We start from the raw sequence: 26,272 nt of genomic DNA, 5'->3' as shown, positions 1-26,272 counted from the left end.
TCCATAGCATTCTGTGTACTAATGGAGGCCTGGCTGCGGTTTCCCTTTCTGAAGAGATGGGCTACAGTGAGGCTGTAGAGCTTGGTCCTATCATCCATAAATAATTAAGCATGCATGAGACAAAAGCTAAAGATCAGGTGAGCAAAGAATTAGGGCAAGGTTAAGCAAATAAGTCATTCTTGCTTGCTTCCTTCCTATATTGATCAATATTTAGGCATTACACTATTTAAGGCTGGACTAAATCTTGATCAGCAGATACCTACTGCTGGCTAACATGACAAGCTGAAGTGGATGTTTCTTGGTCTTTCTATGTGGAGCCATACCACTTCATACAAACTATTCAAAAATGTATGGAGGTAGCACACAAACAAGTGGGTGTGACTCTCCAGCTTGGTGGTTTGGTCACTTAACTGAGTGCAAAAACAGCTGGGTTCCTGCCCCAATTAATTATTAATACAAAGTTGTTGAAACAATGTCAATGGGAGAATCTAACCTCTGTCTACTTCCAGGGATTCTACAGTTTGGTAGTCAAAATAATTGTAGGAGAACGAGAGGTAAAGGTAAGGTTTTCCTCAGGTAAAGAGGGCTCCTGCATCCTTGTGAGTGTCTTAACCATGTAAGCTCTTGGCTAAAAGGGAGATGACTAAACCTCTGGGCAAATCTGTGGATTTAGTTCTACTTTTTTTTTTTTTTTTTTTTTTTTTTTTCTTCTTGTTGGCTTTTTGGCTTCACTGAAGAACTGACTGGCTGCAGTCAACCTTGTCATGGAGTGTTTTTCCCATCAGTGTATTGTCTTCCTGTTAATTCAACAGAGGATGCAAAGGGGAGACTTCAAATAAGTAAGTTATTTAAGGGCTGGAGGATGAATAGATTTAAAACATGTGGGGGGGGGAAGGAATAAAAAGGAGAATGGTTATGATGGGGAAAGACAGCAGTAGATTTCACTAGAGAGGGAGAAGTTGGAACTAGTAGGAAGAGAAAGTGAACGGAAATTTAAACAGGTTGAAATAATTCATATGTTAGCAAATACTATCTTAGGATAGTTTTTGGAGCGGATGCTATTTGCTGCTCACAACTTGCCAGTTGCACTCAGACCTAGAGTCTGCCTTCCAACCGCTTTAAAAACCTCAGTACGGTTGGACGCAGCACCTGACGAGCCAAGGCCTGCAGGCCCCCTGCGGGCGGGCTCGGAGGGCGCCTGCTGACCAGCCCAGGGCCCGGGGCTCGCGCGGGCCCCAACCGCCGCCGCCCGCGCGCCCGGCCTCTGACCCGCGCGGGCTGCCCCTGATTAGCCCGCTCCCGCCGGAGCGGGGGGCGCGACACAATTGGGGAGCCAATCAGGAGCCAGGGCTGCCCCGCTCTCCCCTCCCCGTCGGCGAGGCGGGCGCTGGCGGTGGGGGCTGCCGGGGCGCCGGGGGCGGCGCGGCGGGCACCGGGCGCGGGCAGAGCTGCGGGCACGAGCGACTCCGGTGTCGCCGCCGCCGCTGTTGGGCGGATCTGCGCTTGTGCGGGAGCGCTTCTTTTTCCCTCATCTTTTTTTTTTTTTTTTTTTTTCCTTCATCGCTTTACTTTTGCAGCCCGCAGCAGGGACATTATGCCGAAGAGAAAGGTAACGCGCCCCTCGGCTTGTGTTTGGTTCTGTTTTTGTGCCTTCCTGCTTAATTTTTTTTGGGGGGGGGAGGGGGAGGAGGTCGCTGGGAACGAGTAGATTTTTTAAAAAAATCTCTATATGCGTGCGCGTGTATATTTATGCGTTTCGAAACGCGGAGCTGGTGTTGCTTTTCAAACCTGGGCCGTTGGTGTTTTATTTCGGAGCCTGCGGCTTGCTCTCGACTCCAGGCATTTGTGCTGCCTGTTGCAAATCCCGGCCGCCCCTCCGCGCCGATCCCCGTGCCATTACCACCCCCCGCCGCCTGTTTACTTTCCCCGCGCCCTGCGGGGAGGTGTCGCCCCCGTCCCTGGGGGGGCGAAGTCGCTACCACAACTCCGCCCCCCCCCAACCCGCCACCGGGGAGAGAAATGTTGCAGCAGCTGCGGCTTCGCCCCTGGCCCTCGGCGGGAGGAGTTTCCTGCTCGCAAACTCCGGCTCGCAGCCGGCGCCGAGCGGCTGTGGGGAGAGGCGGGGAGGGGGCGCCTGCCCCCGGGGCCGGGCGGCCCCCCGGCGCCCGCGCTGCGCCTCGCGGCGTGCCCCGGCGATGGCTCCAAGGTAGAAGAAGGAGGGGAGAGAAAAGCCATGTTTAAAACAAACTACACCCTTCTCCTCGCCTCCTGTGACAGACCCGTATGTACCAACTCCGGTGTCAATCAGGACAGCAGCCTGCACAGGCCGGGCCCCGTGCCGCCCGCGGGGATCCGCTTACGCGGCGGCGGAGTTCACAACCGCCTCGGGGGCGGCGGGGCCGGGGGAGACGGGGAGGGAGGCCGCCCGCCGCCACAGCCGCTGTGGCGGGGAGGCGCCTCCGGAGGGAGCGCGCTCGGCTCCCGCCCCGGCGCCGCCGCCTGCCGCCGGCCCCTGCGTGACTGCTGGCCCCGTGGCGCATTTCCCTGCCGCCCGCGGGGGCCCGCCGGAGCCGCGCCGCCCTGCCCTGCCCTGCCCGCCGCCGGCCGCGCCTGCTCTCCCGGCACCTTCGGGCGGGCTGGAGGCAGCTGCGTCCAAGCGGAGAGGAAAAACTTGGGTCGGGCGGCCCCTCGGTGCCTGCGCTCGGGATTTGTTGTTTCCTCCTTCCCTGCTGGAGCCCGGACGCCTCGCCGTGCGCCGGTCCGGCCTCGGGGAGCACTCGCAGCGCTGGCGGTCGAGCGCGGACGGGGGAACCTGCCCCTGCCCGGTGCAGGGCGAGGGGTTGTGGAGGCGGCCGAGGAAGGTGGCCACCCGGCTCCCCAGGGTCTGAGGCCCTGTTGGAAATCCCTGTCAGGAACTTCCTTCCTTCTGCAGTTGCTAATTGAGTGTAATGAGAGCCTCGACACTGATACATGCTATTTAAAAAATAGCTGCAGTCTTTTAATATTAACTAGGTCAACCAAGGCAAAGCAATTTATACTGTTGGAGACTTCCCAAATGTCACCTATGACCTCCTAATACATCATGCCTCGACTGGGGCTGAAATCTGTTTTATTGAAGTTACCAGTAGATAATGACTTTCAGGCAGCTAGGCATTCAGTTTTCATCCTTTCCCAAGTCCTTATGGGTGGTATCAAAATGTAAAGCATGCTACTGAATTACCTAATTCAAAGTTAAAATCTGAACTAACCTGATTCTGGTTGTGAGAATGGATACACCCATAGGGCTGGTTGCATTTGTAGGGGCGACTTGGCGTGAAGTTAGGGAATGTTGAGCAGTTTTTCCCTTGGTGTTCTGTCGTTGCCCTCTCGTATAGGCCTCACATGCTTCTGCTCTTTCAGTGCTGTTGCTTGTCATGAGGAAAAGTTGAAAATTAGCCTTGTGCCTACAGGATGCTTTGTGGTTTACTTTAAAGGTTACTTTGGAAACCTTGCAAACTTCCCACCCTGTTTCCTTTACCGTTTAATGTTCTCACACCACTGATAATGTTTCAGGCTGTCCTTCCTAAAACAGGGTAGAGCTGTAGTAGCCCTTGGTTTTTGTTGTCTGTTGTTTCTGTTAATAAACATTTCACTTTATCTTTGAGTAATAAGTACATAAAAATATCTTCTCTTTAGAAGGCCATCAGAAAAAAGAAAAATTATGCATGTGATCAAAGGAATGAGTATGAAGACTTATTCAGTAAATTTTAATTAGCGTAGTATGGATAAACATAGTTAAAATTTAAGATTATATAGAAACTATGGGTTTTGGAAAGTGGTGGTTCTAGGAAAGCTATACAACTGATGGGTTCACGTTATGAGAAAAATGGAATAGCCATAACTATTCTATAATAGTCAGTTTTATTCCAGAGTAACATCCACAGAGTGAGAAGATAGTGATACAGCAATAGCTGAGTAATTATTAACACCACTCAGTTTCCACATAGAGACAAACTGTTTCATGCAGCTGCTAGTGGATTCCTCTATTAATGCAAAGTTTCTAACTTCTAAAAAGGCTATTAACACCAAAGGTTTTATTAGGAAATAAACCTCAAAAACCAAAGCAAGAGATTTTCACAATTATGGGGGTAGGTAAGTAAGTAAGTAAATAATAATTTTGCAGAAATGACATGTAGACTATATATGAGAATCCACCTTTACCTGTTTCTGTGTATGTCTTAGTTATCTAAACAGGCTGATCCTTTGTGTTTGCTTTTCTTTCTATCTTCATTTTTTTTTCTTCCCTACGTAAACTTAGGTCAGTAGTTGAGCCTTTTCATTACAAATGATGTGATCTATGGTACTGGTGTTTCATTAGTCGCTTGTCAAGGTTAACGGGGGGGGGGTGGCGGGAAGCAAGAATTTACTGTGTGTTGAGATGGTGTCAGATACTGCACTAAAATAAAGAGAGTTTGAACTCTGGACTCTTTCTGTCAGACTTCTGCATGCTTTGTCTGTTGTAATAACATGTTGTGGTGTGAACATGGCCTTTCACAAGAAGAGTGGTATACCAGTGTGGGATAGACTAGGATATCTGTTGTGGTGTTGATAGTGAACGCCTTGAAATGGATTGGGGCATTTAGTTTTGTTTTGTTGCCTGTCTAGCTGGAATTAGCTCTTGGGTCATATTGGAAAACTCTTTGACCTTGAAACAGCCCCAGTAAAAATGTCTCTGTGTCACTACAAAAGAATAAAAAATCATCCTTTCCCTAATGACAAGGAGAATCATGGTATGGTCACATACATGCATGGGCATGTACAAGCTTTAGTGTGATCATCATCAAGATGAACAGTACTTGCAGCTCTCAACAGTGTGTGCACCATCACTGGGAGATGCTAAAAGGTCAAGTGGTGACTTGTCCAGTGTTGAACAGGGAGCCTGTGAGTTAGCTGGGGTTATACTCCAGAATGATCCATCTGACTGAGCAACGAGGCCTGCACCTCACCTGTTGTTTTGAAAACACTTGGAGTTGAATCAGATGCAAAGACTGGTTGCCACTTTTTTTTTTTTAATAACATCTTTGAATATTGCTATTGTGTTTCAGAGCAGAAAAATATAATGATTAATTAGCCGCTTCAGACTATTCGCCTGCTTTTTGTAGTCGGGCATGTTAGCTTCTGCAGTAGAGTTGATGCTATGGAAATGTAGTAGAGGTAACACCTGTGGCAGATTCCTGTTCCATTATACAAACTCACTTTCTTTAAAGTGGGAGAGAATAGCAGAGTATATTTACTATATAAAAACAAAACTTCTGATTATTTGGTTGAATAAATCCTTTAGTAGAAGTTGGGAGGTGCTGTAGTTTAGCCCTGTTCTATCATAATGCATTTAATTACATAATCACATAATAGTTTTTCACGGGACTCTTCCATATTACTTGTCTTGCCAACTGAGTATCTAATCAATGTATTTTCTAATCCTTGTGGTTAAATATGTAGCCTGACACATCTCTAACTTTTCATCATCCAAAACTTGCACTAACGTAGAGTTGTTAAATCCCACCTATGGTTTTTCTGTGGACCTGAACCCAGTTGTTTGTGAAATGCTTCATGTTCGAGTCAGCATTTCCAAAGTGTCTTGAATATTCAGAGGAATGTTGTGCCTGTTCCACTGATAGTGAACTGGGATGCAGAGATAAGTGGTCAAGTTGTTGGAAAGGTCCTTTCAACCTGGATTCTCAATTTAAGATGTCTGATGTGATTCCCTCCCACTCCCCCTGCCCCCATAAGCACCTCCCGTGCTCAGGGTGATGCAGTTGTTATTACTTCTGCAAATTTGTCATCTTTTCTCATAGTGCACACGCAGAAACAGAGGAACTTGCAGTTAGTAAATGGCTGTTTAAAAGCAACTTGTATGCAGTCAAACACCAATTAACTAACGAAGCTATGGGTCCTGCAGATCACAGCTCTGTCTGCTGTAGCTGTCACTGTTTCATCCCTAGAATGAGGTGTAGATCTCATGGGAAAAGTAGTATGTGAGGTAGTGGTCATAACACAGCAATATGAGATAGTGCTGTGCAGCCCAAGCTGCTAACACTTCCCATATTTTAATGGGTTTGCATCAATTTAACATAGTGGTATGAATGTAACGTAGCAGGTTTTTTTTCTCTCCCTAAATTTATCTTCATTTTGAAGCTACTCGACAGGGAAAGCTTCATTATATAGAACTACCTGTGGGGTTTTTGTTGTTGTTGTTGTTGTTGTTTTTCCTTTTTTGCTCTTACCCTTGCAGCCAGCCATTCAGGGTCATCAGCGGGGTTGGAAGCTCTTGGGTCTGTAGCAGAGGCACTTCTCAGTTTATCCCAGAGTGTGGCTAATAGCGTATCCTCTGTTAGCAGTGGGACACAGAGATGGGGGAATTGTGTTCTGTTTCATGGTCTGCAGGTGATTGTATCTTAAGTAGAAGAGAGAGAGGAGGGGCAGTAGCAAGTCCTTATGCCCTTGTCCCCTCACTCTTCCTATTCTCTCCCTGTTTTCTCTCCAAACTTTCCCTTAAACTCCCCCTGCATTTCAAGCTGGTTGCTTCCTCCTTTTTTGCTGTGCAACATGAGGGCAAGGGCAGAAGTCAGAGCTCTAAAAAGGTAGTTTCCCTTCCCATTTTTTCTTCTAGATCAATGGCAGGCTGTTCAGTAAATACTGGAAAAAGGCTAGGCAACAGCAGAAAAAGACTGTCTTTGGATCTGTGTTACTGAGGTACCCCTGACTTTGACAAACTCCTAGCTAATGTGCCAGTAGCGGTCTTCAGATGGGCTTCCACTTTGGGCATCCTTTGCAAGGAAAGGCAAAATGTTTGCTGCGCAGTCGGAGGTGCGTGCACTTTCAATCAAGGCAAACAGAATAGAGGTTCCATCTTAAAAGAAAAGGTTGCAAGGGTCTTCTAGTATGCGGGGAAAAAGGCGTTGTTTTGTCACTTTTCATTTTACAAGTTGTTCCATGGGTTCTAAGTCTGTAATCGCTGAGAATTTTAAACTTTGACATATCTAAAGCAATTGAAAATTGCCTACTAAAGCTACTCCAAGAAATGTTGGCATGTGATAAACATGACCAGACTAACCTGAAGGGTCTACATCTTGCAATTAAAAATGAAGTGGAAAAAGAAAACCCAGAACTTTCTGAGTATGGTACACTTGGATATATTACAGTGTAACAGAGTTGAGTAGCACTGAAGAAAAAAGATGCATGAGTAATGCTGCTGTGCCTCATTGCAATGTGGTGTTGCAGGGCTATTAAATACATGCAGCATGTATTTGTCTACATTTAATATAAAAGATATGCTTTAAAATAGCTTGTGAAGAGCTAATTATATCATTTTAGCTATGACTGGCTTTTTTAGAGTTATGAAGGTTATAAGTTCATAGACCAAGTTTTTATAGTTCTAAAATGTTTCTGATCATTTTACATAATCTTGTAAAAATCTGACCCACTTATTAACAATTGGTTACAATGTACATAAATTTTCTTCTTAGACCACACTGGAATACAGTTGGAATTAATGAATGAGCAACCTAAAGTGTACTTCTATTGTTAGTTTTTCACCAAATTATCAATCAAGTCATTCATAATGATGCCTTATGCATTAAAATGTGATATGTGATGAACTGTAGCCACCAATACAATCTGCTTTACAAGTCATCATCTCCTAGTTCAGAAACAACAAGGTGCAGGTAATCTTTTTACGTGCAGGGATTTTAGGAAAGTACCTCCCCTTAGGTGGAGATCAAAAATAAGTTTGATAGCAGTTTAACAAACCAATGAGAATAATACTGTTTTGTATTCTAGAATATCAGTATTGTTAAGTTTCATAAACAAAGAAGTTCAACATACATAAATGGAATGTAACTGGTATATGCTGTGTGGTTTAAGGCTGCTTTTCTACAATTTTACTTGGAAAAACTTTGCTTTCTCTGCTTTTTTTTTTATACCAAAGCTGTAGTTGGGTATAGGCCTGCTATGTTCTAAGGTGTATGCTTGTTTAGATAAGTTGTATGAAGTTAAACTTTGCTTGAAGTGATTGTAGTAGCATCTTCTGTGTAGGGTGCAAGTAAACCAGATTACTGCACCCCTTGGAAATTAATAGTTTGTAGGATCATAATGGCTACCATCAACTTTCTCTCTTTAACTGCAGATAGTTAGCATAGTGGTTTATCCTATGGTCCTGTAGCTAAAAAGGTGTTTTCAGGTGCTGGACCTAAGTTTCAAGCCATTATCCTCTTAAATCTTACTGACTCAACAGGTTTAAACATCATTTTGGCATTTTTTTTATCCTGGATCATTTTACTGATCCTATTTAGAGATGCCACATAGCGGCACAGCTAACAGGTGATGATAACCTGGTAGAAGGAAGTAGGGCTGGGAATAAGCAACTGGGTATATGCAGAAGTAGGATCCTCTTGTACGATTTTTATTGTCAGTGAAGTTCACAGTGTGGGACTTTACTACTAGGACTATAGTTCATTAAATATTTCAAGCAGGCATATACAGGCTAAAAGAAGCAATTCCAGCAACTTTTTCTGTCCTTACTCTTGATGCAGCTTGTGGGGTATCATACGTGTTTGCGGTAGTTTTCATTCAGACCAGTCTGGTTTCCCAAACATGGGCACAAAGAGTCCAGCTGGCTTAGGGGCAGAAATGATTAGCTGGGGAAAGCAGAATGGCTTCTAAGCAGCAGCCATGACAACTTCTGTCAGCTAGGCATTCATCAAATGGCCACCTTAGACAGCCTTTCTTTGATCGGCCCTAAAGTCTCTGAGTGCACAGAGGGGTGTTCTTTAGTTCATTAGGTGATGCTCATCACAATGACTAAGTGCTCAAACTCTGTCCTTGCACAGTTATGGATTAAAAAACCCACCAACCCTGCATTGGGCTTGTTTGGTTGAGCTTTTTTTCCTCTGGTGTCTTTGGAAGTGAACAATTTTCAATCAGTTACTCCTGTGATACGGAGATGCAGATTCGGTCTTCCTGTTGTAAAGAGTGGTGTTCTTGGTAACAGTGAAAGCTGCAAATATGAAATGTAATGTTTCCAAAGAATTTTGTGATCTATCTGGATGAAAGGTTGCATATATTCCCATCAACATTAGCTTTGTTGGGACTGTTCAGGTATGTTCACTCTGGATTCCTGCCTTCCCACTTAGCTGTCCGCAGTGTCCTAATGCTATCTGAGTTAGTGATGGCAAAGGGTGCTTCCATAGGTGGAAATTGAGTGTCTGACAGCATTATTGCTGCTGTGTTTTCTAGTTCCTCTCAGAGGTTTGATGTTCCATAGCACCAATTAGTTGTAACAACAACAACAAAGTTTCTTTTCTATCATAGCAGATTATTGTGTTTTTTTATCAAAGTTATATGTTGTGGAAGGGAAGGAACTATATATCTCAGCCATTCAGGATACTGTTCTTTGTCAGAGGTGGCTATTTTCAGAAATCAGCTGTTATTGAAAATATTGTCTAAAATTAATCTCCATTTTTAAGCAGATAAAATATATTTTTTTCTGCTCTTTTCAGAATTACTTTGTGCTGATGTTGTTTTGCACATCTGATCAGTTCTATTTAGATACTGATTTAGGAACCTAATCTTTAAAGTTTTAAAACTCTGGCTCTGCATATATGCTTGCATGAGTATTCACTTAGTCTCACTTGCAGAATTGGCACCCACCTTTGAAAGCGTTAGGCCACAGAAATAATCTTATTTGTGCTTGGATTTCATCATATTCTTTGAATCTGCTTTTTTATTTTATGGTGACAGTAAAATGATAAAGCAATATTGAGAGAAGAATTTACTCATTACCTAGCTGAGTTTTCCAGTTTGTAGTTGAGGGGAAGCTGAAAGATTTCAGATGCACTATGCAACCACTACTGCCATGACTGATCTGTATTTTTCAAAATCCAGCTAATTACTTCAGTGTATAAATGGGGAATTGTCTGTCTAATTTTGAATTACAGTATTGATTTTAAAAAAACTAAGCAAATTAAGCAGCAGTCTCTAGAAACTGTTCTTGCCCCTTCACTCAGTTATAGATAAAAGATAATGTATTCCAAAAAAATGACTACAGGGACGAGAAATTTGGAAGGTCTTTCCTCTATTTTCTTAAGTTAGTTGGCCCAATCAAAATTGGACAGCTCTCCCAGGTAAATAGGGTGAAAGTGAAAGGAAAAGCAACTTTGAGACTTTAAAAATGTCCCATCAAATACAAATGTGGTTTAAATTATATTGGTCAACTACTGAGCTCTTTTCAGTGGGAACAGCAAAATCTTAACCTACAATGAAGGAATTTAGTTTCCCCTTTGGAGAAACATTTATTCTGACTGATTTTAGATATCTAGAAATACAGCAGACCTAATTTCATTTCTGTCTCTTCTTTCTTGCTTGGAAGAACACAGAGGTCCCTGGAGTTACATGTTAAGAATTACTGAATTTAATAAAATACACTTAGCTGTTTTGTTTTTTGAACCTACTAATTTTTATTATAGTCAGGCTGTTTATAGTCTTATTTTTTTAATATATTCTTTGAAAACCCAGTGCATGTTAACCACTTGCTCTGTTAGTCTTGAAAGTCTAAGCAAGAATGGAGACTTTCATAAGGAACTGTGTTTTTTCCTGTTTTTCCCCCCTCCTCCCAGTTGCATATTAATACCAGGGGATATTAATGATGGTCTTTATATTTAAATTTTTAAGTACAGTTTGTCGTTTCAGAACTTCATGATCTTGACATTCTCCCCCTAAAGGATTAAAAAATTAAATATTTTGCTCTTAATAGATATGAGATGAAGAGATTTAAATTCTAAAAAAAAAAAAAAAATCTTGTCTAATATTTCCTTGCAATACTTCTTAACAGGAAAGATTGAAATATTATGCAGACTTAAAGTTTTTTTTTGTAATGGAGAGTATATGTTGGATTTAATACATGTAATCAAATATAATTGGGTATTCGGGAAAAGGCATCTATCTGGAGCAGGAGGGAATTGGTATGTAATGCAGGTTTCAGAGCTTCTAAATACTTCTTAAAAAACCTTTGGAACGTGGGACTTGCAGCCTCCTTTACTACCTCAAAATTTTGTATACATATATTATGTGTGTATATATACACACATAGAGCATAAATTATATAAAAATAAATATGTATAACATCAATTTTATAGGTGTGTGTGTATAAAAGCATAAATTATATAAAGATGTATATAACATATCTATATATCTCTCTCTATAAAAGCGTATATCCCTTAAGTCATACATAGAGGAACTCTCAAAAATTGCTGGAAGACTATACTGTAGAACTCAGAAGCAGGGAAGAAAAAAGATGGGAAACAGCTTGGGTATTAAAAATTTACTTTGTACTTCGTAAGTGGTTCTGGTGGAATTACTTGTTTCTGATATTAGTGGCATGCATCATTTTTTTTTTCTGGATCAGGCTCTGTGTAGAAAAGGATAAATGAAGGAACTTAGTAGGAAGAATACTTGGCTTTATAAAGAATTTAATAGAGAGAATTAAATCACTTGCAAAGTTCATTCATATTGGCTTGGTAGTGAGCACTGTTGTATCAGCTGAAAACAGATCAAAGAATTAGCTATAAACAAAGGTTAATGATAAGATACTGGAAGATCTGGTGGCTAGAAGGGTGTCACAGGAGTTGGTTGATGTTCAATTAGCTAACATATAGCGTGTTCATTAACCTAAAACAGGAAGTAAACAGCATTTTAATTACATTTGTGACCTGGCACAAAATTCAGAGCTGTTGTGAAGACAGACACAATTAGAAGATCTAGCAGGTATGGGGAAACAATGTATTGAATTAAATTCAGTGTAATGCAGCTCTGTTGGCTTTTAACTGAGCTCTACTCACAGCAAACTTAGCTTTTATGTGCTAAAATTTAAACTATCTGAAATGCAGTAGATAATACTCGAAGGGAAGTGATGGTAGGGAAAATTATAGCAGAACAGTACGGTAAATTCTGAAAAAGACTTAGGACTTTATATGTCTTTTTTTCTTTTCTGGCCACTGTGGTTTTGTTGCAAACTTCTATCATATTTTGGTTGGAGAGAAAAGTTGTTGGAGGATTGACCTCCATTACATCATTACATCATGGAAATTTCAGCTAGAATACTGAGCCAGGAAAGTATCTACAGGCAAATCCCATTGCAGGCAGTATATTGAAATGTGGCTGAACAAAACACTTTGCAAAGAAGGGAGGAAACGCTACAGAAAATACTCATGTGCAAGGAAGGTTAAGGCTTTCTGCCTCTTCCTAATGTGGTAGTTATAATGGAATTGGAATCTGCTTTTTCGTGCTTTTCGTGTGGATATGGGAAGATTAATTTCTGGCCTCTCAGAGCTGAGGTGTTGAGTATCAGCTAGTAATAAGATCCTTCAAGGAATGAACGATTTATTTCATTTTACCTGCAACCTTCTATACTGACTGTTACTTCTCACCTACTTGTATTCTCATTCTTCATGCGTTTAATGCACTGCTTCTGTTCATTTAAGTACAAACAAAATATTTATCCAGAAGCTGGTCACTGAGAGTTCAAATAAGTGCTGTTGGATTTCTCAAATGGGTATCAGTAACTGTAGATACTAGAATTGTGTTATTGTACTCATATGGCATCCTGCTTATATTGCAGGGTTTTAATTAGAAAAATTGAAGCTTTTTTTTTCTTTTGTGGTGCGTCTCTACCGGGTGGTCCAGGCTTAAGACAAATAAAGGAAACTTGCATGTATGTTCTATTAAATGTTTCCTTAAAACAATCTAGTTTTTTGATTTCAACTTAATTCTTCTATGGTATTGGTACTGCAGGTACCACATGTAGAAACACCAGTTCCTATTTAGACTTCATAACTGGTGAAATCTAAAAACCTGTGTATATAAACAAGATCAACTTTTAATATTCCTTTGGTTTTCGAATTCTCTCAAAACTTTTTTTTTCAAGATGTGTCCCTTTAAAAAAATAAATTGTTGTGTCCCTTAAAAATTTCTAATTGATGATACTCACAGGGAATCTTGCACACATCCTTCCAGGTTAATCTTGTGATATAAAAGTTATGCAAAACTGACAGATCTTACAAAGCTTAGCTGCTGCTTACTTTACAATCTTACTGCCAATATGTAGTGCTCTTTGAGATATGACACAGTGCATAGTCGTCTGAACTTAAAACCTGCCATTAGTTTGAATATTGAAAGCATATTTATAGTTAGCCAGTCAACTCCTTTGCTATGACCTCTATGTACCTATCTGATGGGAAAAAAAGTCACTGTTACCTTTGTTCTTCTCTGTTTTTTATTATCTGTGTTATTTCTTGCTGGCATCCATATGAAGTTAGACACAGCAGGCCTGTAGAGGCTACTTCATGGCTATAATACAGGTATGTGAGGGAATACAGGTATATGAGGGAATAAAGTTGAGGCATCCTTCTCAGTGCTCCAGGGGGCTTTGATTCCGCTGCACGAAACTTGCAGGGTGGACAGTCCTGTCTCTGGCTGGTTTATGCTGTAAGGCACAGTATCAGAGTGCACTTTAATGTGACCAGGGTGTCATGTGAAATACGGTGAGCCATAGCATTACATCATGTGGAAAAACCTGCCAAGGGGATGTGTTACTTAGTAAGCTCAGTTGCTTTGAAACCAGAGTTCCTTCAGTAGTTTTTCACCAGGACAAAACATAGAGGAAGGGTTCCTACGGAAGAGTTGGGAACAAGGTCTTCAAGGTTTTGGTGACTTCCACATAAAAGTCCTGTGACTTCCAACTGCTAGTGCAGATGGCCACTGCGTGTGACATGCATGTATAAATCTGTCTGATCCCTGGGGAAAAGAGGGGAAAAACTAGCACAAAGATTCAAACCAGCCAGGATTCGCTGGAATGTATGAGCGGGACTAGTTGGAGGGGAGAGGAAGCTTCCATTCCTCTTTCAACAGATATACTGCAGCCGTATTTCTGACGTGCATGTTTTTTGGTGTTCCTATTAGTTTAAGGAGTCCCAGGCTGCTTGCAACAGCCCGGTGCCACTTTGTTCCTGTGGGTTGTACTGGCTCAATTGTTTGTGCAGCTGTAGAGTAAAATGATGTTGCTGGAGTAGTAGAATATATTTATATTTTAAATTATATTTATAAATTTGTTTAAGCAGCAATCTATTTTTCAGCTCGATCAATTATCTTATTCACGACATGACCTCCCATGCAGCTCTGCCAGCATACTAGAGAGCCAGGGGCCTGGGAGGATGAGCCCAGCCTCAGGCTGCCTAAACATGTAGTGATTGAAGAAAGGGGGGATGGAGTCTGAGATGGGAATGAGAGCATGTAAAAACCCCTTGCTACTGTTACCCATCTCTGAGGTGGTTAATGTATAAGTCTCTCCACAGAAAAAATTCTTTAGCGCTTGTAATTGCTGTTGGATTTTCCAGCTTGAGAGGGAATTCTGGGCTAATTAGCTAACTTAATTGAAGTATGTTATATAATATGTTGTATATAGTGCTTGAATTAAGAATATTTTAACATATTGTTAATTTTTTCTGCAGTTGGCTATATGAGAGGTTTTTAAAATGTGTTGTCAAGCAGTAATACTAATATCTAAAAAGAGGCTGCCCTATGTACCAGAAATGTAAGAGACTTGTCTTTCACTATTGCTAAAGAAAATGGGGCAAATTACTGTGTGTTAACTGTACAGTATTGCAGGATGAGAGTTTGCTCCTGGGCAGTTACTGCAAAGCTGCTGGCACGTGATAGCAGCATCTCGTGATGATTTAGCCCTGTTTCAAAGCTCTAAGGTTTCTAAAAGTGAAGTAGTGTAAAATACCCTGATCATGGAATGTGAATCAGCTTCATTCATTTGATGAGGTTTTTACCCTGGCTGCCTAAGGAAGTGAATCATGCTGTCTTTCTGTTCCCTATTCCTATAAATCCTGATCCTCTTGGCTGCTTTCAGGAAGGACTTACAAACTCTGAAGATAACTTCCATGTAAATAGGTGCCCAGTAGAGGAAAGATGCTATTGGAGTTCCCTTTAATGGTGCAGTGCAGGTTTATTAGACTTGAGAACATTCTTATAGGAAAGACAGATGTTATGAATTCCCAAACTACAGGAAAGTTGAACTTGGAGCTTGTATGACGTTGTGTGTTGAAGAGGGAAGTTGTAGGAAACAAAGCTTTGTTTCTGCCAGTGATCATGGAACCACTTGTTTTTGTTTTGCTTATGGTTTTTCATGCTCCCAGCATCACACCATCAAGCTATGGCAACTCTTTAGTAACCAAACAGAAAGGCTTTTAGGAATATAAACTTAAAACAATCCCACAGGAGGCTGGTGAGACTGAGTTACCTTAGGGAACAGTCAAGCTCCATTTTGGATGCCTGTGTTGCTATTCTGAGTTGCTGTACTCTGCTCAATGCTACTTAACTTCCTGCCGTTTTCTAGCTACTTAAATGATCAGTCCCTAGGCTTTTTTTTTTTTTTTTTTTAAACCAGCTGCTTTTGTGGCACGCTGCTTTTCTGTTAGGGGAGCACACAGTCATAAAGCCAAGTTTTGTCTTCTGGTGGGTGGTTGAAGAGTATTTGTTTTTTGGTAGGTATGTTAGAGCCCAATGACAGGAGAAGGCAGTGGGCAACTCCACTGCAAACTAGCCAGTCTTTTTCTCTGCTCCAAACCATAATTGTGTAACTCTCAGAAATTCCAGTGAAAACCCTGTAGAAAGTTTGGGTTAGGACTGAAATGGAAAGAGCAAAGAAAACATAACTCCTCTACTGCTCCTTTACTGATTGAAAAGCAAAACAACAATGAAATTGCCTTCTCTCCTACCTGTTAAATGACTTTTAAAAACACCTGCTTTTTTTTGTACTTCTCTAGTAGCTACTGCTCGCTGTTTTTCCATGGTTGCTTGCCCCTAGGTGGACATCCTGTCTTTTTCAAAATGAAAAGTAACATACCTTGTTAGTAAAGGACTTGGAACATAAGCCTGATTTTAGCTGTGTTTGGGTTTAACTAGCATTTCTTTGCACCTCTGTAAGACAAGAGTTAGAATGGTCAGGTTGATACTTTCTTCTTGTGAAGGAAGATGTTTCCTTAACTGTCCTGTCAAAGTCTTGGTGTTTTACTGTTTGTTTGTTTCTTTGTTTGTTTGTTTTTTAAACTGTTTTGGTGGAACAGATGTGATGAGGGCAAGATATTCTGAAAGCTTTCAGATGAGTGAGCCTGAGTCATCAGAGGAATAAATGGGATAAGGAAATCATTCATTTCAGTAGTGCTGTGCTTTTTGGCTCATCTCATCACATCTAATTACAAGTGAAGTTCATGTTTAGGAAGAAAAGTGCTAAATTTCTCAGGGATTTCTAGTTAATTGGCTAGAAGAATCACTGAGGGATGCTGTGTGTTATGAACATACCTGGTGATAATCAGTCTTTGTTTTTTTGCTTGGAAAATCTAGAATGGCTTTGGCACAATGTTGCTTGTAAATACTAACATGAATTTGCCAGGCTTCTTTAAGTTGCTCCAACATATAGAAAGAAGAATCTTCACTGTCATCTGTGTTTTGCTGTTGGCCAGATGCTTTTAAATCTGTAATAAAAGCACTGACTTATTTTTTTCTTTTAGTCTCCAGAGGGTGCTGAAGGCAAGGATGCAGCAAAAGTAACTAAACAAGAGGCAAGTATATTCCCCCCCCTCTTTTTTTTTAAATTCATTTTGGCATGTAATTATTTAATTGGAGATCTGAAGTCTTGCAGATCAAAAGAGTATGTACTACTCTGCCACTTCTAGTGAGGTGTTTTCAGTGGAAATAATGATGGTTTGTTTAAAACCAGAAGTAAGCCACATTTGTAGCTTATTTGGCATAATTTGATTTTTGTGCACTGACGGTTTATAGGACTCGCTGGTACATAAGACAAATTCCAGAAGCTGTTTAGGGCTTTAATAGAGGCACTCTGGTGGACCTCACAGCAACAGTTTAGCATGTTACTGCCTGGAACTGTGTTTGCCTACCTCATTCTCTAGCAGAGCTGGCAGAAGAGAGTTAATGCACACACCTCAGCCACTCTACTTCAAAACTATTCTTAGCTTATTTGGCTGATGGAAGGGTGTTTTGAATTAAGATACCAGATTCTAAACTGGAGCAGCTGACATATGGGTATGTTTCCTTCATCCGAATTTGCATTAAGGGCACGGTTAACTTTTGGCAGAAAAGGCGAGGTGGACAGCTGGTGGTACCTTGACCAGTACAGTAAGGTTTGTTAGATTTTTATCACAGCCCTTAATCTGAGTTTAAGAAAAGAGGTGGAGAAGTATTGAGGATTAATTTTCCTAGATTGTCACCTTTTGTAGCTGACAAAGTTTAATCAAGTCCTTGAAAAGACTGGGTGAATATTCAAACAGATTAACAGTTAGTTGCTCTTCTGATAAAGCTTTGGGCATATTTGAACAGGGAAAAAAGTCTAATGAAGTCTTACATTTTCTGAACTGAGAAGCTGGTTGATGCTCATTCAGGCAGAAGAAAATGGTACAGTGGAATGTCAAAATATTTCAAAAAATAGTAATGTTTACAAAAAAAATCACAAAGAAAACAGGTGAGTATAAAGGTCTGAGAAGAATGGATTGTGGTATCTCTGTAGCTTCCTGTGGAATTTCCTAGAAGATAGTATACCGATTAGTTTCTTAGTTTCATACAATATGAAAAGGCTGACTAAATCATAGTAAAAATGTAATCTTTTTGCTCTAAATGATTTTTTTCCTCTGTCCAAGTTTAAATATTGTTTCTTCAAGAGACAGAAAAGTAAAGGTTCCTTACCCTGAATATTTAAGACACCCGAATGCTAATATAAGAAGGAAGACAGAGAGGTTTGCAGAAATATCCCCTCTCTGGGGAGGGCCTGTTCTCTTTGAAATACAAGAGCTGTTGGAGTAGTCTTCAGTCAAGATGAGATAATAGTGGCTGTGGACACTACAGAAAAAATGAACGAACATAGTCTCAGCAGACACATTTGTGGTGCTTAGTAAGTGAGGATAATGGTGAACGATTAGACTAGAAACTGTGGGAACTTTTGGAACAGCTGAAACAGGCAGAAAGGAGGGCTTCAGTCTGAACCAAAACAGACCCATGTGGATGACACTGAAGAATTTTATTCTCAAAAAATTTAAACTAAACATTTGAGGGAGACTAGCAGGTTCTGAATGGCACATACAGTGAAGTCAGAATTCTACGTTTTTACAGGGGGAAAAAAACCCCAAAAAACAGAAGCCATAAAAATTTGCATCTGCAATGGCAAAGAGCAGTTTTGAGAAATGCATTGCTAAGGCATTAAAAGACTAAAAAGTTAAAACCAGGAATGCTTGCTTCCTGGAGCTACAAGTCAAAGGACCAAGAAAAGGATAATCAACTCCTGATTTGGTCCTCAGTAGTACATAGGAGCCAGTTAAAAAGACAGTTGTCAGAGAGTCCATAATTATGACCATAATATAGTCTGGTTCATCGTCATTGTGGGAATGTAAGTCCAAATAAACTCCCCAATGTTAAGATGCAATGTCAAGAAAAGGAATTTTATTAAAAATGAGAGCCTGTTAAAAGGAACAGCTAAAATATTTAGTGATTTCAGGCAGCAGAGAGGCTATGTAATACATCATCCTAGAGGCCTGAAGAAATGTATACTGTTTTTCAAAAGGGCCTCCACCCTCCCCCCCAAAAAACCCAGACAGATTTAACATGAAAATAAAGGAAAATCATTATTTTTAAAGGTATTTTTGTACAGATATAAAATAGTGAGGTAAGGAGCAAAACATCCAGTATGTCAAATGTGAAGCTGAAATACAGTAGCTAGATGAAACTTCTGCTATGCAGACTTATTAGGGAGGTTGTCACAGTGGAGCCTTTTCTTATGCATGTAGAGTTTGGAGAACATGCTTGAATTGAGTATGAGCAGAAGTGGTTTTAGGTTTTTTTGTTTTTTGTTTTTTGTTTTTTTTTTTAACAAATGCATAAAAAGAATAATAACAAATCTGAGAACTAGATGGTATTCACCCAACAGCCGAACGAATTTGGGCTAAAACTGTTTAGCTAAACCATTAAGATGCTTGCACTGGCCTCAGTACCAGAGTAACTGAAGGCAATGAATATGCTCTTAGGATTTTAGATAAGAGATTTGGGAAAATAAAGACCATAAGTCTAACTTATAAAAGTAGGTGTTTTTTTAAAGCGTAGAATGAGTAGATATGGACAAATGTATAACAGGAGAATTGACAGATTTCAGAGAGAAGTCATACTTCACATATCTGAATTCTTTGTAGAATTCAACAGGTGAGTGGAAGAGGTTGAACCAATTGATACAATGTACTTAGATATAAAAACACTTTTTGATAAAGCTCTCCAACCAGGTTCTTAAACTAACAAACCATGGATTAAAGAGAAGACCTTAAAATTGGTAACAGATGAAGATATGAGAAGAGACTAGGGAAAAAGTAGTTAGTTTTCCGAATAGAGGAGAGTTAGTGGAGTGTTGGACAGAGTTGTGTTTGAGCTTTTCTGCTGAATGTATTCATTAAATGATCTAGGAGAGAAGTTACTGGTGAAACTACAAAGTGTGCTGAAGTTTACAAAACGTCATCAGGGTAGTCAGAAGTGAGAGAGACTGAGAAGGATGTGACATCACTGAATAACTAGGTTATGAAATATCAGTGGAAATTGAATGTAGAGAAATGCAAATTAATACACATGGGCAGGGGAAGACATAATGATGGTCAAATTAGCTGTTAATTGGGAGGGAGATTGTGGAATCACTGTGGATAGTTCTTAGAAAATGTCCTGATAATTGAAAGGTGAATAGAACAGAGAAAAATTACTGACTGAATAGAGAACAGAGTGGGAAACATCACTGTATCACAACATAAATGCATTGTGCACCTAGATGGGGACTATTAAATGGCTCTCCCTTAAAAAGGGTATGTTGGAATTGAAAAGGTACAAAGGATAGTGGGATGAACAGAGGATATAGAGCAGCTTTTTAATGAAAAAGCTGCATTTCTATGATTCTTTAGTTGTTATATTGCAGAGATAATAAATTCATCAGCAAAATAGAGAAGGGCAGTTAGGGAATGATTTTACTGACATAATTCAAGAATAAGAGGAATCCAGTGCAAGTAAGAGGTAACAAGTTCAAAAGAAATACTGTGTGTGTGTGTGTGTGTGTTGGAGCTTTACTTTTGGAGTTTGTCTTTGGTTTGGTTTGATTCTTGTTTCTTTTTCCACACAACATGTAATCCCACTATGAAACTCATTGTCACAGAATATTGTGAAAACTGAAAGTGTAAATGAGTTCACTTTCAAGCAAACAGACAAATTCATGGAAAAAAATGTCCATCTGGGACTATTAAAAACATGATGTGGATATAATATGCAGAATGGAAAGCGCGCAACTGTAGATTGTCAGCAGCTGGCACAGTAGGGAAGTGCAGAGTGTCTTTCTGTGTCTGCTCCATCTCATACACTCTTTCCCTAAGCATTTGCTAGTGGGGCAGTGTTAAATAGATTATTGGGTGCAGTAGGTGATTCTGGCTTAGTACAGCTGTTTAGAGGGAGAAGGAGGTTTGGCTTGTTTCAAAAGTACATAGAAATGTGACCTTTCCTGGCTTAACTATAGTTCCATCCTTATAATCGGGTAACGTAACATACATACAAACCCTGAATGAGAATCAAGTAAACCTTGAAGGATTTTTAGAGAACTGGGGAGGTTATGCAGAATTTCTTACATAGTGCAAATCTTATATAAAATCAATCATGGAGTAAGAACAGTGGTGGTGGGGAATTACAATTTGGATCTAAGACAGTATGCTATCTTGTAAAAAGTGGATGCTAACTTGCAACATTTTAACACCCAAGCTTGTGGGATAAAAATCTTCCTTTAGGAAAACAGACTTGTGAAAGATGCCTTGAGCTAGGAGTTCTTTGGTTTCCAGACAAAGTTAAATGCTGTGTTTAACTTTTTTTAAAGTGATGCTAGGCTGCTTAACAAATGATTAATATTCTAAATTGACAAGAAAGGAGAGGGTTTTTTTTCTTTTTTTCTTTTCTTTTTTTCCTTTTTTTTTTTTTTTTTTGCTTAATGATCCATAAATACTTGATAGTTGAAAATATCTTTAGGTGTTTTCTGACATGACTTGTATTTTGCTGGACCCAAATATGAACTATTCCCTACTGCTTCCCCTAAGAATACTTATATGGCTCTAACAAATAGAATTTACTGCATTCTTCAGATATTAAAAACAGCTTTTCCTTGTTGCAAGAGATATGTGGGGCCATGTTTTTTCAGCCCATCTTAAATGCTTAATACATAATTAAAAAGATAATTTTGTTTCACTTTTTAAGCTGTGTTGTGTTGGATGTTTGTTGTAGTTGAGTTGTACCTTTATTTGATTACAAATGTGATTCCAGTTTTACGGCATAGACCAAATTTTAACTGTGTTTGATAACTGTGCTGGGTAACTGGATCATGGACTCATCTGTTTTAATGAGTACAAAAACACTGTGAACAAATTAATGAGCTTACAACTATTTCTACACTTGCTTGTCTTCAGTAGTAGATTTATGAAAAAGAGCAAAGTGAAATCAAATTTAATTAGGAGGGCATGTTGAGGTAATGAAGAGAAGAAGTGGAGGAAAAGCAGAATATTGGACTTTCTTCTTTCCTTTTTATAATTGTCTTTAAACGCAAAAAATCATTTTCCTTCTGATCTTGTAGCTGTCTTTGTGCAGATGGACTCTCAGATGCAGTTGAGGGGGGGTACTGTGGGACTAGAGGGATCCTTCATTTCCTGTTTTGACCTGTTAGCACTCTGATATCCTCCAGGAAAGGATAACAACTTTACTTTGATTTTTTTATCAGAAAATTTTTACCTGCTATTAAAATAACATCCGATAGATTAGATAAACATCATTTTAAGTATTTTGTTTGCTTTTGACAAAGGTTTGTTGTGTCCTGTGTACTGGTAGTTAAACTTGCTGTATTTATGAACCTTTCATAGAGCAGCAAGGGACTCAGAAGTACTTGTAAAAGAGGTACTAAAAATAGTATTTTACAACTACAAGCACTGATAGATTTGAGAGTAGATTTAGGCATTATAGTTCATGAACCGTTTTCATTACTTATATCCACATCACTTTGTCCCTTTAAAATTTTGATGGTCCAAAATGAGGAAGCCCTGGGTTCTGTTTAATAGATACATATACAGATACATATTTTGGTAGGCTATATTTTATTTACTCTGTCACCATGAAATGATATTATCTGGAGTTGGGTAGGATTTGCTGTAAGCCTATAAATGTTTTCTTTCTATCTTTTTCTGTAGCCCACAAGACGATCAGCAAGATTGTCAGCTGTAAGTATGTGTAACACCTCTTGATGTATACTTTTCTAGGCACGTGCTTTCTCAGACCAAACAGGTTTGTTGCATTTTGCTTGGTTCAATCTTTTTCTTGCCAAAGGGTATTTACAGACATCTTTAACTCTAGAGTTTTTTGTTCTGTTGGTTTCCGGAGGTTATTTTAATAAAAAGATGCATTTCCCTATTTCAGTACAGCACTCTCTCTGGTTACACATAGTACTGACTTAGTACCTTTGCAGGTTGTGGAAATGTGGCTACGTCTCTATGAAAGAGTAAGAGCAATCCTTCAAGGGCTTGATTGATGCAGTTACTAGTATTTGGTTTTAGTTCCTCTTCTTTATTAGATTTGGACACAAGAACAAGCAGATGCTAAATCTTTTCTAGTACGTTTGTGCAATGTGTGTGTGTACAGACATGTAAACAAAATAACCCCTCAGAAAGTGGAAGAGCCTTTCAATGATGTAGCAATATGAAAAGACTGTGAGCACTTTCTTTTAGCAAAGGTATCTATCTGACAGGCTTTTAAGTAGTTCCTTCTAATTTGCATGTTTGACTTTTAAAATGACCCCCAAATTACTTTGGCTCCTAGACAAGTGGGCTAATAGAAGTGGGTGCAAGTACAGTGATGAGATTCATTTGCTCATTGAGGTTTTTTGATCTTTTTTTAGGTGCATACTAATGAGTAGGAAGTAAGGGAAGCTGTTGTGGGGTGGGTAGAAGCTGTTGTGCGGAGGCTGGTGGCTGGCTACTGGTAATATATTTAATACATCATGCAACTAAAAATGTTTTATAGAAACCTGCTCCACCAAAACCTGAACCTAAACCAAGGAAAACCACTAAGGTAAATACTCTTCTTTTTAACTGCTATCACTATAATCAATAATAACCAGGTTATACTTTCTCCTCGCATTGCAAACAATTCAATTCACATAGAGTATTTCTGATGCATGAGCTCTCCCCCCACTTCACCCCTAACCAGGGAAAAAAAAAAAAAAAAAAAAATTGTATCACTCTCTTTCTGCTCCACCCCTTCCTGGCCTCTGCTGGCCAAACAAAATGTCTTGCCTGCTTGATATGCAGACTATCTTAGTTTGTAGTGAATACCAACGTTAGGAAGAATCTTTCCCTTTTCCACACTTTTCTTGAAATTTACAGGTTTGCTTAAGTTAGCTGTACCTGGGATTTAGCAATTCCCAGAATAGGATTTGAGATTATTCCATGCCATCCTGTTTGCTTTACTAGAGGGATGGTACTTCATTTAATAGTGAGAGGCTCTTACCTGTTTTTGAAGCCTGGCCATTGCTGAGAATGTGCAATTATAATTAAAGGTGAAATTAAATATATTTAAATTGGGTGGTTTTGGTTTACTAGGCCAGTTACAGTCAAATTAAAATCTTATTAGTGTCTGAAATACCTTTTCAGGATTTCTGCATATAAATCACATACTTCAGAAAATGCAGATTTACTTGGGCCCAAGGGGAATGCTAAATAAGAACAATTGCTTTATCGGGAGAAAAAAAAAACATACTGGAAGAAACTGAGTGTAGCCCTGTTCACACTTACATTTTTCAAGTCCTTGTTTTGGTATCTCAGTTGGGCAAGTATCAGGATATGAGGTTCACGTATAGATGTGTAACTCTGCGACTTGGAACATTTTATTAATAACGCAGTTGATAAATTCAGCAAGACTTCATGAATTATCCTGATTGATTTAATTCGTGGAAACAGTTTAATAAATCTACTCCACTCTTTAAAAAGAGTATTAATAAAGAATGGAATGTGGTAGATGTTACAACTTTCAGTACATGTTGTAAAATGAGCTGCGTATTATGGAGTCTAAGTTGCATGAGAGACATTTGAGGCTTATTTCAGGCGTGTGGAATCCTCTATGATGAAATTCTAAGCAACTTTACAATCTGTTTTTTTTCTCTCTTTTTTTTTTTTTTTTCTAAATTCTAACTGTATTGCCTTTTGAGGAGTATATTAATCTTGGTCTCCTAACAAAAATCAGGAAGTGTGTACTCTGAACCTGCTAATGATCCCAAATCTGCTGTGTCTTTGGTGGTTTGTTTTTAGTGTTTAGAGCTTGCAAATTACAGTTTTACTAAGTCAAGTCCTTCTTTCCTATGTGAAGAGTTAGTATACTCAAACCAACAATAAGCATCTCAGTTACACACTGGAGCTGGTGTGTAATGTGGAAGTTCAAGAGTGAGAGGAGTAATTCAGACTGCCTTGTAACTAGGGTTAACAGCTCCAGGCCATACACCCAACTCCTGTAGAGGGAAAGGTGGTGATCAAAGGATTCAAAGGGAGTCTGACCTTAATATCCCCCTTCACAGCTATTGTTGCCATTTTGCACGTAGAACTTGGAGCAAATGACTGCATGGAACATCATCTCAGTGCTTATCAGAGCTACTTTAAATACCAATGTAAAATTTTCAAACATAGTTTACATTTTTAACAAGTAAGACTTAAAATCCTTAACCTGTTGTTCTACTCATCCGTGAATGCTCTTAGATCACAAACCTAAATACATCCATAGATGCAATAATATAAAAATAAGACTTCAACATGTGGGTTGTATTGTTTAAGAGCAACTGTCCAAATGAAATTGTACATGGTAGAATAGTTCCTTTTGATAAAGTCTCTGCTTTCTGTTGATGCAAATAGAATTTTATCAGTGTTTGCCTCTCTAATATGTTGGTTGTTTTTCATTGACGTGAAATGAACATCACAGATGTTACCAAACTAAGAAAAGGACAACCAACAAAAATGCTTAATTTTAAAAATCTAATTCAATATTTTATGTTAATCAAAAGTGTAGTGCTGTTACACAAGCAGTGTGTTGTTTGTGCTTGGGTTAAGCTTTTTTACTGTAATTGTTCATACAGATACCTTTTTATATACCTCTGTTTTAATCAGTTTACCAGAAAAGTTTGAGGGGTTTTTGTATCCCTGTAAATTAGCAGAAATAATGAAGAAGCATACATCAGCATTTTCTGGAAATTTTGACAGTCTGCATAACTTCTGTACATTGAAAATTTCCAGGTAGTCTTAGGTGAATTTCTGTGTTAGTCCAGCACATGCAGCTTGCCAAGATTTGTGTTTTAGTTTATATGAAGGGATTTTGATAAAGATGTAGGATGCTGGCTACTCATACAGACTATGCCCATGTTTTTAATCTTCTGTCAGAAGGAACCTGGAACAAAGGCGAACAAAGGTGCTAAAGGGAAGAAGGATGAAAAGCAAGAAGCTGCAAAGGAAGGTACTACACCATCTGAAAATGGTGAAAATAAAGCTGAAGAGGTACTTTCCACACATACCTCCTGCTGATTGAATCAGTGTTTTTTTTAATTATTCAGCTTTTCAGACATTGATAGCATGTTCATAATGTTTCTTTTTATTGCCCATAATGTTATTGCAGATTCGCATCTCTCGCTCAACTGTTAGTGTTTCAACATCCAGAGGTGCCCCACCCAGCACACTGTCAGTAAAAGGGCAGATTGAAACAGTGAAAGTTAAGGGTACGGTAGAGCATTCTGCATGTGTGCAGTGAATAGAAACAGATAGTAGTGTGGTGCTTTTCAGTATGAACAATGGAAGCTGACAGGTAAGGCTTGTATTGCTTTTGAAAAGCTGGGACCAATAAATTATGAGAAGTGTGTGTATGTACCTGTTTTGTTTGTGTAAATGTAATATTGACGTAGGTTTGAAACTGAGCTGTTGCAAATAATCGCAGGATTAAGGGTAGTGTGGGTATTTGTATACATAATAGCAATTTACTGTAGTAATTAAATTTTTTCTTTCCTCTTCACAGGCTCAGAAAACTGAATCTGTAGGTGACAAGAACGAATGAATTATCATGAGAATTTTGGGTTGATTTTATGTACCTC

At 39.5% G+C, this 26,272-nt stretch overlaps 1 protein-coding gene across 4 annotated transcripts; it reads left to right on the top strand.

Moving 5' to 3' along the window:
* The first annotated feature begins 1,209 nt into the window (after nt 1-1,209).
* On the top strand, nt 1,210-26,190 carry HMGN3 (high mobility group nucleosomal binding domain 3). Of its 4 annotated transcripts, none has more exons than XM_064508697.1 (6): nt 1,347-1,609; nt 16,608-16,658; nt 22,344-22,373; nt 23,173-23,220; nt 25,572-25,685; nt 25,804-26,190. In XM_064508697.1, exons 1-6 carry the CDS (start codon nt 1,595-1,597, stop codon nt 25,933-25,935), a joined length of 390 nt encoding a protein of 129 aa, XP_064364767.1. In that variant the 5' UTR covers nt 1,347-1,594; the 3' UTR covers nt 25,936-26,190. The 4 variants fall into 4 exon arrangements, with proteins under 4 accessions (XP_064364769.1, XP_064364768.1, XP_064364767.1 ...); XM_064508696.1 differs by lacking the exon at nt 1,347-1,609 and adding an exon at nt 2,151-2,281; XM_064508699.1 differs by lacking the exon at nt 16,608-16,658 and having other exon boundaries at nt 1,210-1,609; nt 25,575-25,685.
* The last annotated feature ends 82 nt before the right edge of the window (nt 26,191-26,272 follow it).

Source organism: Dromaius novaehollandiae, chromosome 3 (assembly GCF_036370855.1).
Source record: "Dromaius novaehollandiae isolate bDroNov1 chromosome 3, bDroNov1.hap1, whole genome shotgun sequence".
Classification (NCBI taxonomy): Eukaryota; Metazoa; Chordata; class Aves; order Casuariiformes; family Dromaiidae; genus Dromaius; species Dromaius novaehollandiae.
Note: the sequence above shows the minus strand (reverse complement) of the source record. Positions and strands in the feature narration are given on the sequence as shown.

What these genes read in the sequence shown, in the direction of transcription:
- HMGN3 (XM_064508696.1), top strand. Translation starts at nt 2,234, where the DNA reads ATGTTTAAAACAAACTACACCCTTCTCCTCGCCTCCTGTGACAGACCC. An exon ending in CAAAAGTAACTAAACAAGAG is followed by an intron (nt 16,659 to 22,343) that starts GCAAGTATATTC and finishes CTTTTTCTGTAG; the next exon opens with CCCACAAGACGATCAGCAAG. An exon ending in GTGAAAATAAAGCTGAAGAG is followed by an intron (nt 25,686 to 25,803) that starts GTACTTTCCACA and finishes ATGTTATTGCAG; the next exon opens with ATTCGCATCTCTCGCTCAAC.